Genomic DNA, 19,776 nt, shown 5'->3' on the forward strand with positions numbered 1-19,776 from the left:
AGACGGACGGACAGATAGATGGACTGGGCACAATCGACTCGGTTTGTCGTCCTGATCTAGAATATATACTTTACATACATTTGCACAAAACCATTATACCCTGATTTCCCATTTTCAATTTGATCAGGGTATAACAAACGTCGGCTTTGCCGAAAATGATACATTTTGCCGGAGATCTTATATTCTTGCGCTGATGTGCACGGACGTCGACAGTAAATACTGCTGTTTTCCTGCAGTCAGTCAGTCAATATTTGCCATTAGTCAATTCACAGACTCTGTTGCGTTTTCCGAGTTATCTTGTTCAATCTGTCCCGTAAAGGTGACTTTTCTCTCTAATATAAAGTTTAGATAATTAACTGTCCTTTTAGTCATTACCATGCATCCGCTTATTCGCTGTTCTAGTCAGCTGAATATGCTTCCTCGAAAGCAGAAGTAGCGATATCCGCTGAATAAGAACGTATTTTCAATAATTTCAGAGTAAGAATGTTGCCGTAGGTTATATTGCAGAGGTTTGGTTTTAAGATCGATTGCGTGAGCAGATCGCGTACTTTTGCTTGCATATGTGTGGTGTGTGCGTGAGTTGTTTGTTGCATGTAATTTTTACTAGTCGGTCTTTCTCAACTAAAACACTCAATTGGCATTTGCCTGGCCTTGATCCGATCTACGATTTGTTCAGATCTCGGGGTTATGTCTCGTATTATATCTTCGCATCATGAACCATAGTAGATAGATTTATTACTATGAATTAATGGTAAGCTAGATCTAAGTAGATATATAAATTTTTTTTCGTTTTTAAGAATTAGTCTGTCCCACATGCGTTGAAATCGTAGTCAAAGCTGGATTTCTTGAGTTAAAAAACTTTTAATTTGGTGCCCATTGATTTGCTTGTTGCTAATGTGCTGCCTTTGCGACGTCCGACTGTACTGTGAGTATGTCGGAATGTATGAGCTCTTCCCTCAAATCTAATACCGTAGTTTTTTGCCATCATTTTTTTATTAGCTTGAGTTCAACAAGTTTTCCTTATGCGTCTAACGTTTGCCTTCTTGTATCGTCCGTGTATCGTCCATTTTTTTGTAGGAGTTTATAAAAAGTCCTATAAAATAAAGCAGTTCGTGTTTGAGAACGTCTGGGTCTAATTAACCTATGGAGAATTTATCTACTAGGACAATTTCCTGAACTCGTCAGAATTCCGTCTTCAATACAAAAATAAAATGTACGCTATGTTGACCCTATGACCCTATGACCCTATGCTAATTTTCATTGAATGAGTGACAGTGAAATTATTTAGATACGTTTCAAAGGGGAACACCCATATTTGTTTATTTAAATAAAAATATATTAATTTAAGTTCTTAAGTTATTACGACATTTTTCAAGTATATCTTTGCGAATAATATTGTAGTCTGGGTGCAATTTTAAGACTTGTTGACAAATATTAACAGCATCAGCATACTGCTTTTTCTTCATATTATTTAATGCCAATTTGTACCCAATGTGTGGCTTAGAATGACCACAACTATCCCAAGCCTTTTGGTATTGCTTGGCAGCATCACCATAAGACTGTAACTTTTCTGCAATGTATCCGCCGAGTTCATAAGCTTTCGTGCTTGATTTGTTATATTCCAGGACTCGCTCTACAAATGTTTCTGCAACATCTAATTTATTGGCATGAATATAAATATCAGCCAACAGCAACCAGCTTCGCTCTAAGTATTCGGCGTCCTCATAGTTCCAAGTTAAGCGAGCTATACGTTTAAGCTGGTTTTTTGCACGTTGCATTTGCTTTAGTTGAACTAGGGCCAAGGCGATAGCATACACTACGGTGACCATTAATGGGTTTCCTTCTTTTTGCATAAGCTCAGTTAGGTCCTTTAGAGCTAGTTCAACTTGAAGTTTTTGCTTTGATGCCATTTGTAAGAAATTCCAAAATATTCTACGATTCAAGGTGCTTTCATATATCTCTCCAGTTCGAGGACGCATTTCTTTAAGCAAACGTTCGGCTGTTCGCAAGGCAATTAATCGGGACTCGCTGAATTCACCACTATCTCCCGCCTCTAAAAGATCATTTGCACTCGGTATTTCTCCATCGGGATTTATGCATATTTCAATCATATTAAGCTTTGCTTGTTGACCCCAGATGTGATCCCTCCGAGACTGATTGAAGTAGCGCAAGGCACTGTTTAGATTACCATTATACCATTCGAATAAGCCCTTGCAATACGCATATCCAGTTGAGGTTTTAGACTGTAAGGACGCCTGTTCAGCACGTTCCATGAAAGGCAGACTCTCCGACAATGTGCCAGAACGTCTCATAACCTCAATCAGTCGGGCCAAAGCTGTCCAGTTGCAAGGCTGCGACAATAGAAGTTGCGAAAAATGATATGCTGCATTCTTAAATTCCATCTAAAAATGAAAAAATATATATATTTAAATAATATGTATTTCGATGCGCGGGTCTGAAGACATATCTTATTATACTACACACCACCAGCAAAAGAGCTAAAAATTAAATTTTTATATGTGTGATTTATTTACTAGCTACATTAAATATGAACTATCACTGATTATCTGAGAACTGCTTTTATTCCATACGGTTCAATACATACCTTCCTAAATGATAAGTCAGCCATCAATACTGAAGCGGTTTCGTTATTGCCATCAATTTGAAGTATCTGCTGACAAGTATTGCGACACAAATCCATTTCTTTCGACTCCATTTGGAGGTGAGCAAGAGAGACCAAAATCTCAAGATCATTCGGAGTGTATTTAATACACTCCTTAAAATGATGTATGGTTAGTTCGCTGTTCTTAATTTTAATCGCCTGTTGGGCAATTAGAATACATATCCTAAATAAAAAATAATATTAATTAATTGGTATTTATGGTTTTATATAACTTATACTAGATTTTTTTGTTTTTTTCTAATTTTATTTTTATTTCGGTTTCCTTGATTTTCTTTAAGTCGTGCCTTTTAGCTCTCCGCGCAAGCTTATCTACATTGATATGATCCATGGTTCTGGAGCATTTATTGACAAAATTGGACTATTTATGTCAGACCTCATCAGTAATAAACTAATGTCCAATACTGTATATCTTCAGCTGCTCTTTATTCCAAAGTCTATACATTTGTACTTTAGTGGTCCGTTTAATATTCTGCTCAGGACAAAACTGCACCGTATGTCTTCTACTAGGGGACTCTTAAAAGGCACAATAAAATTTTTCCTGAAGCCCATGGAAACATACCAACGGGCCTTAAAAATATCATTAATACAAAATGAGTGTTTGGATTTCTTTGGCTTTGTTTATTTTTACAATTTTTAAAAATGTAAATGTTTTTGCAACAATTTTTAAGTTATTTTACATACATTTTATATATATATATTTTATATATTTTTTATATATGATAGAATAACGTCTTAATTGATGTAAAGTAAATAATAAAGATCCTGTTCAAATTTTGGCTAAGTCTACTCAAATTATGAAATTTACTTCATAAGACGCAAACACGCAATTAAGGAACCTCTTCTGAACCATAACGTAACTAATGGAAACATATTCAAAGACTTATCGATAGTTTTATCCGCAAATACCAAACGAATTTCAGTCGAACCGTTTTGTTATAATTGGAGCAATAGTATAGAAACAAATATTGCTTGTAACAAAATAAATTCACAGATTAAAATGCATAACATTTGATTGCACAAACAATAACAGATGCTTCGATAAATATGAGTTAAATATCTAGAGTACATCGATATTTGATTGACAATCGAGCACCCTTAGAATGAGTTGCCATCACTAACGTTGAAAACAAGAAATAGTTTTATTAAAAAACTGAAGTTGGTGTTGCTATGGCAGACGAATTACAAAATTACAAATGCCAATTACAGCAAGTGAGTATAGTTGAAAGACTACCTCAGTGTGTTTAAAAAGTTTCTTATGTGTACATAAATATCTATAAGTAGAAATTTACAAATATGTTTACTTATAAATATATGTGTATATGTATATGTATACGTATATGCATATGTGCTTATAAAACTACCAAATAATCTAAATTATGTTCATACACAGATATAATGTATATAGAACGAAAATACAGTAGAAAAATGGTGTAAGTTTACAAATGCATACACATAATAATTGTGTTTCGCTCTTTTATGTAGGTGGAAGCTGCCCTTCAAACAGATCCCAGCAATGAAGAACTATTAAAATTAAAAGACGATCTTGAGGAGGTAATCAAACTCACGCGAGACTTGATAAAAACCCAACTGGAAGAACAGCGAAAATCCTCGTACGTAGAACCATCTTCCTCCAAAACAGCGTCGTCAAATTACTTTGACGAAATTGAAGCTGCTCTTTTAGAAGCTGAAAAACTTGTTACTTCCGCGAAAGATTGGAAAATTGGGGACAAATGCCAAGCAAAATGGACGGAGGACGGCCAGTACTACGACGCAACCATAGAGGGTATAACTGGGAAAGGTGAAGTAAGTGTTATTTTTGAAGCCTATCAAAATCGTTCTACGACTACAATAAACGAATTGCGTGAGCGCACAACCCGCAACGAAGTGTTCCCGTCTAATAAGTATGCAAATAATTTCAATTTCTTTCATTTTCGCGTATTAATCTTCCTTGTTTCTATTCACAGACGACATCGACCAAATCAAAAAGAATATTTAAAAAAAAGAAAACAGAAAAAACAGCAGCGCTTTAAAGATTTAGAAGAAGAGCGCGAATCAGACAAAAATAAATGGCTTAATTTTACGACAAAAAATCAAAAGAAACCAGGAATGAAAGTAAACAGTATATTCGCATCGCCCGATAATGTTAGTGGAAGAGTTGGAATCGGTACATGTGGAACGGCTGGTAAAGCTATGACCGACTTTACGGTTGGCGAGAAATATCGCAAAGGTCTGTAGATTAATAAAACTTTGTATGCACTAAATAAAACAACAAATTTTACAAATTTATTGCTAGACGTCTACAATTTCTATACTCATTTCAAACAGGCGCACTGTTCTTCATAGTAATTTGTTATGGTTTAACAAGCTACATTAATAATGAACTAATACGACAGAGATTGTCAGATCTGTTAAAAGTATATTAATAATTTAAAATTTAATGCATAGAAATATGGAAAACATAAAATAAAGGAGCAAAGAAGACATAGCTGATTGAATGGTTTCATAAATAGTTAAAACTGTGATAGACACCGGTTATCGCAACATTTGTGTAAGTCAAATATGTTAGTACTCATAAAAGGGTATCTAAAACAAAACCAAAATGTATAGAACAGATCCCACTAAAACATTGTACCTGCTCATGGGACGCTAAATACTGTCTGTACTTTGTGCCTTTCCTTAACGTCTCATGACTTAGTGCTGATGAATTCTATTATATATATAATTGAGTAACATAATGAAAGTTAATGCCGGGTACTGGTCCACTGGACGTACAACACAACGGATGCAGGCTGTGCAGGGAAGCTCAACGTGTAGCAGTTACGATCTACAGGAGACTGCAGGTATCTAACTACTGCTCTTTCTACATGTGTTGCACTTAGTTCAGGGACATTGTTTGTCAATAAATGGCAACCCTGAGCTCTCAGACAGCATTGGTAGATATGCACTTTACTTGTCCCTTTACCGTCTTGATATATACACTCCGCCCGTATTCACATATATAATTTTCTTACTTTATTTTAATTTTTACAGCTTATATATAATTTTGAATATTAAAAGTCAGTACTTACTTTGATAAAATTTTTGACTGCTCGTAGAGGTTTTCGACATGGCCAATGGTACAAAGTTTATGTACGCGATATTGGTTATCTCGGGCACGTTGGAGGGTTTTAAGCGATTCAGGAATGTTCCCAGATTTTTCATGAATACGAGCCAAAAGTAACAGCTGTTTGGTTTGCAGTTGCAATTCCATAAGACTGCCATCATTTCTAAAGCCAGGGTTTGAATAAGCGTGCAATAAGATACAATTTAGCAAATTTAACATTAATCTAATTGAACTGATACTCACGTATTTTGTCTGTCACTGTCGCTTAATATTTTTGCAGCATTTTGATATTGTTTTAGTTGCAAAAATAACTCAGCTAAGTCCAGCTTTAAAGCAGAATATCCGGGATTCTGAATTGCCTCGTGATAGTACTTCAGAGCTTTTGTATATTGATGTGTTTTGACATAGGATCTACCGAGCTTTCTAGCCAGTAATGCATTCGTTGGACATATACTGCAAGCCTTTCGGTATGCATCTATTGCCATGTCACTTTCTATAATAATAAATAATCTATGTATTTTTAAGCAACATTTTAGAATATTTTCGGTTGACCTTGGATGGACAAATAGGCCTCTCCCAGCATTAAATAGCTCCTAGGTTCCGGTCGAGCTTCAACCAATTCCTTAAAGCATTGGGAGAATGCATTGCGATTTTTTTGATGTGTCAGGTAAATGTTAGCTAAATGTGTCTTTGCCTAATAATAAATTTGATGTATAAAGAAATATAAATGATTAAATATTTTTAAATAAAAATAATTTAACTTCATTTTATATTATTCTTTCGCTTTCGTACGCACGTCAAAATTGCTTTTCATCATAACTATATTTACTTAATTATATATTACATTTTACAGTTACCTGTATATAGTACGATTGATCTGGTTTGATTGTAGATAAAAGATTTATAGCTTCGGTAACATTGCATTTCTCAAGCATCAGTTGCGAGTGGGCAATAACTAAACGTCCCATCTCTGTTGTCCCATTAAATTCTTCAATAGCAGACTGCAAAATGCGCTCGCTTTCATAAATACCCTGCACATCGCCAATTTCGCGAAGCACATAGATTAGTTCGATATATATAGTCATTTTGTCAGAACTGGTTATAAAGTTGTTATCAGTTGGCGTAATGTAATCATGCATCTGCGCAACAGTTGATATCCCTCCAACCAATTTTAATGCCAGCAGAAAACTCTGATGAGCCTCGGAAAGCTTCTGTTGATGTTTAAGTATTATACCCTTTAGCAAATAATACATGGGTCGTTCGCGTACTGTAAAATTCTGTGCCAAAGCCAATTCTAAATACTCTAAGGCCTGAAAGTATTGCTTTTTTTCCACTAGAACTTGCGCCAATAGTAGATGAGCTTCCGTGAATGTGTCTCCAAATAAATTTAGGATGTGCTGAAGACGGCTTATTGCTTTAGAATGCTCACCGGAAAGAAACTCCAGCTTCGCTTGCAAAAAGAGGGCCTGGAAAAGAAAAATTATCATTGCACATCTATTTAGTAAAGATTTGAGAAATAAATATTTACTCCTTGGTGTCCTGGACATATATGTAGTATAATTTCCAGAATGCTGAGACTGTGCTTGACTGTGATATGCAAGGATTCCTGGCCCAGGTCTAAGTCATAGTGAGATTCTTTTATTGGAGCTGGAGTATGGCGAATCAGCTCCCCACAAATACCAAGCATAAAGTCAGGATTCATCGAGCATACGTATTCAAAGCCAAAAGGTAATGAACTAAATTTCTTGAAATGTATTTCCGCTGCTTCGACCAACAACTGTACTGTCGCGGACTCCTCCTCTTTCGAATCGCCCAACAAAGCGGACATATACATAACCATTGGTTCAGGCTTTAAGTCAGTAAGCTTCATGAGATATGCTAACTGCTGTTGTATCTGCTGTCTACTCTCCAAGTCTCCACGATATTTAAGTTTGCATAATGTTAGGCCGCAAAGCGCATCAAAGTTGGTGCTATCAACGTTACATGCCGAACGAAATGCTAATTCTGCATCGGGAACATTGTCGATCAATACTTTTTGATAGCCCAATTCTGTTAAGATGCTCACGCTACCAGGATTCAATTCATTGATCCTTTCAAGGCATCGCAGTGTCAATTTAAGCAATTCAATATTTCGTGAACATATACGAGAGAAAAGCTGACATATTTCCACAACTAAGGTAAGATTACTCGGCTCAATACGTTCCACAGAAATTAAAAGTTGTTGAAGTGTAGCCGCAGCAGCTTTAAAATTGCTCTCCCGCACTATATTCAACATGCCCTTAGTGCGCAGAGCCGCCACATTGAAGGGCTCCATATTGACAACTCTATTGGCAGTATCTAGCGCACTGTCCCAGTCGAGGGCGGCAAGCTGTGTCTCCATTTTCTCAATAAGAGGTATTCTTATGTCGGGAAATCGCATGCTGAGCTTATTTATTACTGATAGAGCAACATCGAATTGTCGCCGCTGTTGATAAAATCGCACAAGTGCTAAAGATGCATCAATGTTTTTGCCATTGCTGCGAGCAATACAACCTTCAAGCATACTCTGCCATTTTCCATTGGCAGATTGATTTGTGCTCGATGATAGCTCACACCATATTTTCAGGACTAGCGCAGCATCGTAATTAACGTCTATTTTCATAGACCTACCAATATAATCTAATGCTCCATCAAGCTCCCCCACTAAGAAAAGAAAAACAGCTGTATAATAACATGAGCCGGAGCTGAGAGTATTACCTCCTTCTTCTATTCGCTTTTCAAGTGCGTCTATTGCATCGTTATCCATTAGACGACATTGTTTGTGGGCGTAAATAAGAGTCATTGTAGCTGCGAAACCCAACTCCAAATCATTCTTCAATGGGTTCAATTCCCGAATACACTCCTGCATATGATTACCCAAGGCAAGCGCAATGCCATTGTACAATCTAAACTCGGATTGCATTGGAAACTTGGCTAGTCCATCCAATGCTGTTTTCTGCATTGAATTATAGAAACGCAATCTTCCGTAGTACAGGACTAAGCTCTTAAAGTCATTCGAATCCATATTGATGCTCTGGTTCAGGTTTATTTAGAGTGAGAAATTACAAAATATATTTATGAAATTTAGGTTCGTATTTGTTGACGTAATGTTGCACGAAAGGACACGAAATTCTTATTAGCAGATCATGTTGTATCGCATACTCCAATGCTGCCTGTAAAGAGTCACATACGTTACTTTTACTTCAAGAATAATTAGGATCATTTAAACTTAATTATTAATTTTAATTTGTAAATTTGTTATCACTTTGCTATTATTTTATATGTTTTAGTTATACTTTATTTTACGTATCTTATTTCTTTATTTATTTTTTATTTTCTTACGTTAAACACATATTTTAATTTAATTTTGTTTTATTTGGGCATACGTATGTTTCACTAAAACTTTAAACGGTCTAAATAATTTGTAAGAATTTTTTGCTCGTTTGTTTTTGTTAGCAACTAGTTTGCGTAGCAACGGGTTAAGAAAGGCAAATGACTAGGGTATATAAATACCTTAGACAATATCTTCCCAATCCCATGTCCATTTAATTTTGTAGGTACTCTTGTATGGGTTATATGCATAACTCCGTTGTTATTATCATACTTCAAAAAGGCAATCAAACCATCCACCTCAATGAAAAACTTCTTATGATCGTGTTTTACTATTATAACTGAGGCCATACACCTAGACTGGCTTGCTATTTTAGGGCTCTGCAACATCGTTGCTCTGCTCAAATTTGTAAAGTTTCGACCTCTGACCAACGCTATACCGGTAAGAAATATATTAGATTTTGGAGATATATTTAGCCGAAACTTCGTTATATGGCTACTCAAAAATCTTAAAAAGGTAAACATCTCATATACTATATGATGACAATACCCCAATCTATTTCTTACAGCATACACAAATACTGAGAAAAATTTGGAAAAGGGTAACAAATATTTCCCAGCTCTGAACTATGCTTCTATTCTGATTTTTATGCCTAAGACAACTATGCCGAAAACAAATATGAGAAAATATTAATTTTCATGAAAGTCAAGTAATGCGATGTCTCCACTGCGCACATTTGTTCAGATACTAATATATGAATACTTTTTTAAGGAATCGATTAAAGAATTGATGCACTTATCGTTTTATGGAAATTTTTAAATACTTTTTATGCTCGAGAATATAGGATTGGTGCATGATCGCAAAGTAATATTTCGGCCTTGTGACTACATAAAAGAGCTAAGGCTTTGTCCATTGAAGACGTAAATTTGAAAAGCTACTACTAGAATCATAATGAGAAAGTGTCAACGCATACTGTCGCATGCTTTTCAGCTAAAAACAATGCACACACAACTAGAGTCTGGATCACTCTATAAATAATTCTATGCAATCAGTAAATAGCTTTTTTTTGATTACATATATATGTTTAAATGTCTTATATTGGTTACATACTTGCATTCATGCATAATTCATTAAAGAGAGATCAAAGCTTTTATTTATTGCTTTTTGTTTAGTATATAGTAATGTCAGTGAAGAAAGTTCTAATAAAAATATGAAATACGAATGCATTTAATAACACAATATTTTTTTGTTGTATATTATTGTATTGAAGCTTTAACATTTATTAATAATATTATATATTTGTATAACAAATTATAGATCCAGGTAAATTATTTTTGTGGCAGACAGAGCACCACAGAAACTCAAAAAGCTGGCGGTACTTATTACAGCTGTAGTCGTTCCAGTTACTTTGACAATTACGCCCATGCACATTGATAGAATAAATTGAGCTAAAAAAACCATACTGCTCACGATAGCAACATCTGTACCCAATCCCCGCACTCCAGATTCCAGTTTGGCGGTGCCACTTCCATCCACTTCAAACTGCAATAGATAGTTTTGTATTTATTTCACGGCTAACACTGCTCGAAAGTGCTCAGTTATAAGAGGTTTTGTGTACTCCAAATACAAAACGGGAATGCAGGGTATAAAATATATATATACATATAAATATATATATTTTTTATTCTATTTTAAGACTTGATATTTAACATAGCTAAATTAGAATTTCTAAGAGTTTGCTAAATATAGCAAAAATCTTTGGGTATATGCTAGTGGGACATCTCCAAGTAACTTATTATATATTTTCTTACTTACTGTGCCCATGGAATGATAGTGCGCCACAAGCAAGTAAGGCATTGTGAAAAGAGTCGAGTACATGACACCTGCCGTCCAACTAAAAACGATCACACTAAACTTAGCGCGAGAAAGTGCCATTAATGTCATCCCAGTACAATAGAAGAGAAGTCCTCCAACATAAACAGTTTTTGCCCTTGAAGAAAAATAATTGTTTTAAATTAAATTCTATATATTTATTTAGTTGGTCAACATCAACACAAATTAAAATGTCACAAATATTAAATCGTTCTCAACATACGTAGAACAAATAGAATTTAGTAATCCGACTTGAGACGAGAACCACGTCACGTTTTCAAGATATTTTGATCTAAAAATGCAGGGTAATGTTTTTCGCGGTAGTCACGGTATCGGATTATACTACTACTTCCCAGTAAACCCCTTTTTAAATTTCATGCAAAACTCATTCGTCTGCTAAATATTCTCCTTGCACTTGATAGCGGTACTCAAGATTCGGTTTCTGCACGTCAAAAAATGTTGGTCTACTTGTTTGTTACTAAATTTCAACAAATAAAATAATATGAACCAAGTCTACGTTATTTAAAAACTTATATTAGTTATTTAAAAACTTTACCTGAATCGTTGAATGAGCTTATCAATTACAAGAGAGTAACAGGCACAGGAAAGGGAATACATCGCCATACCCCAACATCCGAATCGAACGCCCTCTTCATATCTCCTTTGTGGGATTGAGCCCTCTATTGCTCTTGGATCGCCGTTAAAGACAGCTTCCCCGACAAAATCAGTAAAATAAAGTGAGTAGCACACGTGTGCCATCCAGCAGAAGAGATTTGTCAGACAAACTATACGCAGGGAATACGGCATGTAAACAATAGAAAGCAAATAATGCGATAAGGATTGTATTTCCACGTTATTTTGCGACAGCGAAATATCTCCCTCTACTTCATTCGTGGCCTGCATCAAGGTCTCCGGGTTTTCAGTGAAAGAAGTTTCGCCAAAGTTATCTTTGACGTCGCCAAAGTTTTCTGATGGCATCGGTGGTGTCAGCTTTTGGAAAAATTATACTTTTATTAGTACAAAAAACTATATTTAATTATTCTTGAAAATGTCTGTTATTTTACCAAAATGAATGGCATGTACTCACCTCTACGTAATTCTTATCACTTTTGCAGTCGTCGTCGTTATTAATAGTGCCGTAATTTACAGATGCGTTGTCTGCCTGACATTTTTCCTTTTGTCGCAAAGATGTAGAAAGTGCCCAAAGCGGGATTTCAGTAAAGCTGGTTATTGTGAATGATACACAGGCGATGAAAATAAATGTAATTATCGTGAAAACAGCCTTCACATGTCCTCCCAAGCGTCTACCTGTATACTTTAGGTTAGCTTTTGTCATTGCGTTAGCATCATGAGCTCACCAATTTCTGTTTCATCCCAGTTTAAGCCACCCATTGAGTAGCCAAAGAAGCCTCCTAGGCCAGCCATTATTGTAAATGTTGACAGTCCCTTCGCATGATCTTCTGGAATACATACGTCCAAGAGGTATGCTCTCGATGGACTTTGACAGGCGTCCGCATCAAAGTCAAGTAGTACAGTACCCAGAACAGTAAAAAAAATTCCCCAAGGATGTGATGTCTTAACATATGTTTCACTTTCCGACTTTGACGCAGTCGCTCTATGAGGCATAATATTTAAATAGTTATACGTCGTATTATACGTAGTATTCATGGCAGCAGCCTGCAAGTGTGGATCGATGTCACCGAACCAATATCCTAAGTTTTCCCCATTTGGCACCAAGATCAAACCTACATAAGGACTGGACGTTAAAATCTGATATTTCAATTCAATTATGTAAAAGTTGAATTACCCAGAAAAACCCCAATAGACAATATAATTATGAATGGTCGCCGTCGTCCCATATTTAACTTGCAGCGATCTGAAAATGACCCCAAAATAGGGCACAGAAAAAATCCAACCAGAGGTGAGAGAGCCCACACCAAAGTCATGTGCTGATGCTCCACGCCAATTTTAAGTAATGTTGGCGACACGAAAGCTGTTTCCGCTGCATATGAAAACTCAATGCCCATCACTGCTGCAGAGACTCGCACAAGTTCCGCACGGGTTTTGTATCTGACAATGAAAAGAAAAATAAATAAAATCCATTTACTGTGCTTTGCCGGCTTTAGCTCAGCATGAAACTATTGTTATTGGATTTACCCTTTTCAATAAATAAGGAATTTTAGAAGGGCTTGAATCAAATTAGTCTAAGTCCTTTTATTGCGTGAGCAATAAAATCAGTAGAGACAAAGCTTTTTAGCTGCCAAATATATGGTGCAAACATGTATTTGCATTTGCATTTGCTTTTGGATCACAATTTAGATGGAATATTATTAGCAAATTCACTTTTATTGTAAAGTAAATTGCCTCAATTTCAATTTTATTTTCAGTGTTTCTAATAAGAAGCAATTTACTAATAATTCTAAAAAATTTGCTTAATAATATTCCATGTAAATTGTGATCCAAAAGCAAATGCAAATGTATATATATATATATATGTATATATATGTATATATATATATTATATATATATATATATATTTTTTTTTTTTTTACAGCAATATCTGGATGGCACTCGTAATTATACTCTACATTAGTTTTGGTCAGTATTTGGCACAGCTGAGTTTTCAAAACTGAAGATGGATTGCCTGTGGCTTTCTTTAGATAGGGTTTTTGTGCTAATCTCCCCTCAAGGAGGCAATCAGAAATCAGACTTTAGCTGTGTCGAATACTTATCAAATAGCGATGGTTAGCATTGCTCCTAGTACCATAAATAAATAAATGTGTAGACCTTAAGCTTGTAAGTGTAGCTGCTAAACACTTATTGGGTTTCATGTGGTGACTTTAGACACACGCAAATATGTGCATGTACATAAAGTGCATACACACAAACTCTACCATTCACTGAACTAGTTACAAGGTTCGACAGCAACTGTGCGTCGTGTTCTTCTCTCTTGAAAATTAACTGTCGATTCGGAATAACTATCAAATGGATAAAATTTTGAGTGAATTGGAATGATTGATTGGGAGATTTAAATAAAAATAATTTACATAATAAATAATATCATAAAATTGCTAATTAAATTCACAACAATATATGGTCTATGTTGGTATTTCAGTCACTCTCACTCTTCATACTCGCTAACAACGTGCACGGCTTTGTGCAATGTCCGTCCAGCTATTTGTATGAACACAAAGCAGTGCGCCTCAATAAGTTTGCAATATATCATATCGTAATGGATAATTTATCACCGGATTGTGAAGTACTACGACTATTTGGCAAATCGGGGCGGCTGTGCTGGAGTCCGACGCTGTCGCTGTGAGCCATAGTTTACAGTTTAATATATATCAAAATTAAAGATTTGAATACATTGCGAATAGTGAACAAGCATTATGCAGAATGATTTTTACTTCTTCTGACTATTATAAATGTGTGCTTAGGAGCGAGTTGAATTCATAACTAAAGCAGGTACAAATATGGGACACAGCTAATATTTTATTTCTGGCCTTTAAATTATTTGTATATATTCCAGTAAAGATAATTAAGCTTTAATAAAGTTCGACTTTCAAAAATATAAATCGATTTTTACTAACGTCATACTTTTAAAATAAAAATATAAGCTGTTGAGCTGAATTTTTATTAAACAGATACGAAATGTCTATATAGCTATATTTAACTAATATAATACTATATTTCGTATATGCGTGGGATTTAAGGATTTGAATTTATTAAAGATATCTGAATTATTTAAAATTGAAATTATGGCATTTTGCATGATTTAAAAAATTTGAAAATTGTATAAAAGGTAAAAGGTATTAAAGGAAATTTAAATTTATTTATATATATATATATATTTATATACATATATTAGATGATATTTTAGCCAATTTGTTATATAATTTTTAATAGTGTGTACATTACGTGCAAATGGTTGGGTGCGACTAAACTTAGAATATCTTCTAGACGGGCATTAAATTTAAAGCCTCTATTTATCATTTGTATAAGTTTCGATTTCAGCCGAGGAGAAAAAAAATCATATTTGCCTCTCCTTTTTGCTTGATAATAAATCTGATTTAAAGGTAAGTAAAGCAAATAAAATAAGGTCTGCAAATGTGCCTTAATACCCTGTATTAGTTTTCTACTAAGTAGCAGAATAGTTTACTAACATTAACATTAGTATAACTAGACTGTATCAAAGTGTGTCAGGGTTAAGTGGATCTTTACATTGTCGTCCTGCTTTCTTCCGAACATCCACATGAAGAATAGGGCCTTAAGAACAGTGGACTTGATTTGGAATACGTTCTTTACAGCATGTTCATAGCTTGTTTTCCATTATCGATTCAAGAACTCATAGAGCAGGGTTGAGGCAAAGCAAACACATCTAACATTTGCAATGTGAGTGTGCTTTCACGAGTATGCGAATTTTTCAGTATGTATTGTTGTCAGTTTGAAACATAAGTTAAATTTATTTTATTTTCTATTTATGACATAATAAAAAAGTATATTTAATCTTGGAATGGATCTTTAAAATGATTTCAATGTCTAAAATGATGAATAAAATAAAATGTTTGTCCAATTTATCATGTATCAATTTATTGGAAGAAAACCACAAATAAATGTCTTACATAAACCGCGGTAGCCAATTTTATTGTATATATGCACGTAAGTAAAGCAAGTAGATTTTGAGAGAACTCTTACCTATAAATATGGGAGTAGTCCACGTTAGCACTTGCATTGCCTTTCAGTTGATCCAAAGCAGTAGTTTTAGCTTTTTCAAAAATGTTGGGTGAGTTTTCCTGGTTTATGGAGGAATATTTCTCTTTAATATTATCTCTCAATTGGTGGAGTCGGCCGGTTATTCCTTGATATTCATGTAATTTTTCCATTGCGACGTATTGATTGATTTTTTATTCAAAATTCGGCTTGAGATGCAACCTAGCCAAATACTATGGTTAAATATTGCTGAACTAAAAATGTCTATGGCTTCGCAATAAGTGAACAACATTCGCCGAACTTGGCATTCAAAGTGTAAATAAATTCGGATTTTACGAATAAGCTACCGAGCACCCGATTGGAAGAAACCCATTTCGTAGCGGGTACGAGCGATTCCATTGAATTTCATCGAGCATGCGTTGGCTTTGGTTACATTTTTTTCTTACCCTTGCAGAATGTATTCTAATTTTGTCACAAAGTGTGTAACGTACAGAAGCAGACATCTGCGACAATGAAACATATTAAAAGCGATCTCGTTACTATATGGTAAAGTGTTTCCTTAGTTTGAAACTTACTGTAGAAATTTTACAAGCCGGCGCATAAGCTTCTTCTATGTAATCATCTATTGCACTTTAAAGTCAGAACTTATGTTAACTAAATGTTGATTATATGTATATGTGTACACTGCCTCAGAAGGGTATTCATCTGAAACATCTGTTCTTTCTTAGTTTCGTTTCCCAACATACAAAAAGTACGACTATGATATACCTTGCATATTAACAAAAATATAATGGTTATCTGCATTGAGTAAGCTATTAGGTTATTAGAGTTTAATTACATTGTAATTGTTAGGATTTCATAATTAATATTCTTGTTAATGTCAAGCAACAGTAAATTAAATCTTGTGAATAAAAAGATAAAACAATAATATAAATTTTAAATTGTCGTTATAAATTTGCCAATCCTATATAATAAATAATAAAAAAATATTTTTCATTCGACGGATTGGAAATTTAAAAGAATTCAGAAACCATGATTATATAATATAATATAAAATTTGTTATGTAGAATATTGAAGTGCTTAGTCCGAGCATTAAACTTGTAAGTTTTGACGAGTATTGAAGATATTTTAAAATATGAGAAACGTACATGTGAGACCCTTTAACATCCAGAACATCTAGGAATGAATGGGCATCAAACGTCGAAGAAGGCGTGGCAGACCACGTAAAGTATATACTACATACATATTTTCTTGATGATGAAGACGAGCTGAGTCTATACAGATAAATACTTATGGTTCATCTGATTGCTAAAAATACAGACTTGAAATGTTAAATATACAACACATATATGGGAAATCTAGAATATCCGCTTTTATTTGCTGGGTGCCTAACATAAAGGTTCGTTGAACAAAGACTTGGGTACTAAATATCAGTGCTAAAATGGTCGATCCCATTATGCACAATATTCTGGTCTCTCAAATATACATATATTTATTATATATATGTATATATATTTGCATGTACCCACAAGCAGCACTGCACAAAACTTTAAGTTTGTTCAGAATTTCTTCTCTTCTCAAAATCTCAAATTTTTTATAATTATTTCTGGGAAGGGTATAAAAGCGTTGATGCGAAACAGGAATGCTTTTTCGCGATGAGCATACGCACACTCACGGTGGAGTCCTCCCATGTATCAGCATTTGTGTGTCTCTTTATGTGAAACTCTTGTCGCCCAATTAAATGAAAAACATTTTAGTTTAGTTTGTAAAAAGTATTTGGGGTCAAAGAAATGTTACTTCTACATAAAGTATGCTATGGGACTTTTAATGTGCATAAAACTGGCTTTGCTTTGTGAGAATGTCTTTTGATATTAAAATTATCAATGTATTATATTTCTGTTCAGTGTTTTTCCTGCTGAAAACCAATTGGAACATTGCAAAACTCTCGCTCTGGAAAAAAGCAGTAGAAATGCGATTTAAATATAAAATTTATAGTTATTGCATGGTAAGGTAATGTTAGTCGTATTTTTTATACAGACTAACACACGTTAAGATCATTTATGTATTTAAAACATATCTACTTACATTCATATATATGTGTACCATTTAAACAGTTAAAACTTCTTACATTCCTAAGAGAACTGACAAATACACATACACTTGCCAGAAAAACTATGCGTACAGGCCTAACGAGCGACTTTGATAGAGAATAAATGTGATAAATAATAGTATAATTATCAATATTATATTTTTTAATGGAAAACACTTTAATAACACACATTTATCAACAATTTTTTTTTATAATATTAAACAGTTTTTTTTTATATTTAAAATAAGAAAAAAACAACAAAAATTCAGTTAGAAAAAGTATGCGTACAAACTAAAAAACAAAAGAATAATAACATGTACATAGGCATACAAACAAATACAATATAGCCTTCTGGATTGAGTGTTTGATCATAAAATATATTAAAAAATAAATTTGCCCGACTTGAAGATAGCGCTTACTCTGCACTATATGCATTATATTGTTCTAGATAGACGCTGCCCGTTATTTGGTTATTAAATTATAGCTTACACTGCTTTACAGCTAGTCTGCAAAATTTTGTGTTTATATATATTATTATGTGTTTATATATATTATTATTATATTATATTTTATTTTACATTTTATACAATTTTGATTTTTATTATATTTTTCATATCGGCTCCAAATTTTTATAAATTCTTTAAACTTAAGCTCAGTTGCCAAGCAAAGCCAATGTGTGAAAGAGTTTGCATTTTTATTATTAAATATTTGGATATTTAGAATATCCCGAACACAGAAGTTATTCAACCAGTTTGCAGAAGCACGTGGCTAGCAGCGCCAAACTTTTGTATTTTTCTGCACTCATACATAATTAAAATGTGGATTCTTGTCTTTTCGAAGCATAAAAGTTGCGATTCAATTGTGTTTTGCCAGCTGCTACTTTATTATAGATTTGCAAATTATCGCTCAAACAGTGAAGTGGCGGTGTTGGTTGATGGGACGTGCGATGCGTAGGAGATGTTGGTTCTTCGAGTCCTGGATTCCTAATCTAGGGGTTCATTCCTCTTCTTACAAGAAAATTCTTATGGCGTCAATTCACTTTAGAGTTTATTTATTGAGTCTCATCTCATTACATGTGTCCAAAAAAATGCTTATAATGATCACAATATTAAAATTGGCTAAAAGTCTTTATCTTGTGTTTTATATACAAATTAAGATGGGGACAAGCCATAGTTTGTTTTATTTTAGCTGTTCGTTTCTAAGTATAACTAATATATACATATGTATGCGTGAATAAATAAAATATAACAAACCAATCAGTACAAATTAAACAAGAAACTCCTAGAGGAGTGTTCTTTACTAGAAAATACTCTGAGCCCTGTTCTATCTGCGTGTTAATATATTCCACAGCTTGTATTTAGCATAAGCCCTTAAAAAAGTTCAAGCTCTCAGTTTCACAGGCAAATACATTTTCTGACTTCAAACGGTTCTGATTCTCCGTGTAATTAATAGCTCTATCTATAGAGCAGGTCCGTAATTTGTGTTTGACCAGAAGAGAGTGTCAACAATCAAGTTATACAAAATGATCCACATAAATATATGTACATAAATCAATAGTGCTAAGAAATAATACGTTCCAACGTTGGTTGTGCCTAAAAAACTTCCGAATATAAGGAGCTTAGAAACTACTCAGCGCAGGAAGGCAAGCAGACGTGACAGATGGCTAGTATGCTCATCAAAAATATTATTATATTATTTATCATTAATCAAAACAAAATTCTAAAAGCTTTTGCGAGGGTATACAAATAAAAAACGAGAGAGAGAGAGAGAGAGAGAGAGAGAGAGAGGGAGGTGTTTTTATACACTTAACGCAGTAAAAATGGAAATTCAGGGTATATTAGTTATATCTATGCTACAGGCATATAAATCAGCTTGTCTATCTGTCCGTCCATGTGAACGCAGCTGTCTCGAAATTTGAAATATATGCTTGAGTATACCATATCATTATAATTCTTAACGATAACTCAT

General features: G+C 34.2%; 4 protein-coding genes across 7 annotated transcripts; 1 reads left to right on the forward strand and 3 right to left on the reverse strand.

The window, feature by feature from the left end:
• Positions 1-1,343: 1,343 nt before the first annotated feature.
• LOC111598613 (tetratricopeptide repeat protein 21B-like) lies at positions 1,344-8,842 on the reverse strand. The gene is made up of 7 exons (XM_023313946.2): positions 7,315-8,842; positions 6,644-7,252; positions 6,339-6,480; positions 6,030-6,279; positions 5,752-5,949; positions 2,606-2,846; positions 1,344-2,402 (listed from the first exon to the last, which is right to left on the reverse strand). Exons 1-7 carry the CDS (start codon positions 8,827-8,829, stop codon positions 1,344-1,346), a joined length of 4,014 nt encoding a protein of 1,337 aa, XP_023169714.2. The 5' UTR covers positions 8,830-8,842.
• Positions 3,770-5,151, forward strand: LOC111598538 (survival of motor neuron-related-splicing factor 30). 3 transcript variants are annotated; one of them, XM_023313826.1, is made up of 4 exons: positions 3,770-3,892; positions 4,166-4,584; positions 4,648-4,910; positions 4,977-5,151. In XM_023313826.1, the coding sequence occupies exons 1-4, from the start codon at positions 3,851-3,853 to the stop codon at positions 5,024-5,026; spliced, it is 774 nt and encodes a 257-aa protein (XP_023169594.1). In that variant the 5' UTR covers positions 3,770-3,850; the 3' UTR covers positions 5,027-5,151. The 3 variants fall into 3 exon arrangements, with proteins under 3 accessions (XP_023169594.1, XP_023169596.1, XP_023169595.1); XM_023313828.2 differs by lacking the exons at positions 4,648-4,910; positions 4,977-5,151 and having other exon boundaries at positions 4,166-4,293; positions 4,365-4,446; XM_023313827.1 differs by lacking the exon at positions 4,977-5,151 and having other exon boundaries at positions 3,771-3,892; positions 4,648-4,966.
• On the reverse strand, positions 8,807-9,757 carry LOC111598540 (protein NATD1). The gene is made up of 2 exons (XM_023313829.2): positions 9,318-9,757; positions 8,807-8,977 (listed from the first exon to the last, which is right to left on the reverse strand). Exons 1-2 carry the CDS (start codon positions 9,657-9,659, stop codon positions 8,867-8,869), a joined length of 453 nt encoding a protein of 150 aa, XP_023169597.1. The 5' UTR covers positions 9,660-9,757; the 3' UTR covers positions 8,807-8,866.
• A 689-nt stretch (positions 9,758-10,446) lies between these two features.
• Positions 10,447-16,026, reverse strand: LOC111598512 (proton-associated sugar transporter A). Of its 2 annotated transcripts, XM_023313785.2 has the most exons (7): positions 15,704-16,026; positions 12,815-13,077; positions 12,366-12,752; positions 12,095-12,315; positions 11,564-11,997; positions 10,951-11,125; positions 10,447-10,677 (listed from the first exon to the last, which is right to left on the reverse strand). In XM_023313785.2, exons 1-7 carry the CDS (start codon positions 15,889-15,891, stop codon positions 10,447-10,449), a joined length of 1,899 nt encoding a protein of 632 aa, XP_023169553.2. In that variant the 5' UTR covers positions 15,892-16,026. The 2 variants fall into 2 exon arrangements, with proteins under 2 accessions (XP_023169553.2, XP_023169554.2); XM_023313786.2 differs by lacking the exons at positions 10,447-10,677; positions 10,951-11,125 and adding an exon at positions 11,185-11,485.
• Positions 16,027-19,776: the final 3,750 nt, after the last annotated feature.

This window comes from Drosophila hydei, unplaced genomic scaffold (genome assembly GCF_003285905.1).
Source record: "Drosophila hydei strain 15085-1641.00,03,60 unplaced genomic scaffold, DhydRS2 tig00008139-arrow-pilon, whole genome shotgun sequence".
Taxonomy (NCBI): domain Eukaryota; kingdom Metazoa; phylum Arthropoda; class Insecta; order Diptera; family Drosophilidae; genus Drosophila; species Drosophila hydei.

What these genes read in the sequence shown, in the direction of transcription:
- LOC111598538 (XM_023313826.1), top strand. Translation starts at nt 3,851, where the DNA reads ATGGCAGACGAATTACAAAATTACAAATGCCAATTACAGCAA. An exon ending in ACAAATGCCAATTACAGCAA is followed by an intron (nt 3,893 to 4,165) that starts GTGAGTATAGTT and finishes TCTTTTATGTAG; the next exon opens with GTGGAAGCTGCCCTTCAAAC. An exon ending in TGGCGAGAAATATCGCAAAG is followed by an intron (nt 4,911 to 4,976) that starts GTCTGTAGATTA and finishes ATTTATTGCTAG; the next exon opens with ACGTCTACAATTTCTATACT.
- LOC111598613 (XM_023313946.2), bottom strand. Translation starts at nt 8,829, where the DNA reads ATGGATTCGAATGACTTTAAGAGCTTAGTCCTGTACTACGGAAGATTG. An exon ending in GGCCTATTTGTCCATCCAAG is followed by an intron (nt 6,280 to 6,338) that starts GTCAACCGAAAA and finishes TTATTATTATAG; the next exon opens with AAAGTGACATGGCAATAGAT. An exon ending in GACAGTGACAGACAAAATAC is followed by an intron (nt 5,950 to 6,029) that starts GTGAGTATCAGT and finishes CCCTGGCTTTAG; the next exon opens with AAATGATGGCAGTCTTATGG.
- LOC111598540 (XM_023313829.2), bottom strand. Translation starts at nt 9,659, where the DNA reads ATGTTTACCTTTTTAAGATTTTTGAGTAGCCATATAACGAAGTTTCGG. An exon ending in TTGGGAAGATATTGTCTAAG is followed by an intron (nt 8,978 to 9,317) that starts GTATTTATATAC and finishes GACTCTTTACAG; the next exon opens with GCAGCATTGGAGTATGCGAT.
- LOC111598512 (XM_023313785.2), bottom strand. Translation starts at nt 15,891, where the DNA reads ATGGAAAAATTACATGAATATCAAGGAATAACCGGCCGACTCCACCAA. An exon ending in CTGGGATGAAACAGAAATTG is followed by an intron (nt 12,316 to 12,365) that starts GTGAGCTCATGA and finishes TAAAGTATACAG; the next exon opens with GTAGACGCTTGGGAGGACAT. An exon ending in GTGATAAGAATTACGTAGAG is followed by an intron (nt 11,998 to 12,094) that starts GTGAGTACATGC and finishes TTTTTCCAAAAG; the next exon opens with CTGACACCACCGATGCCATC.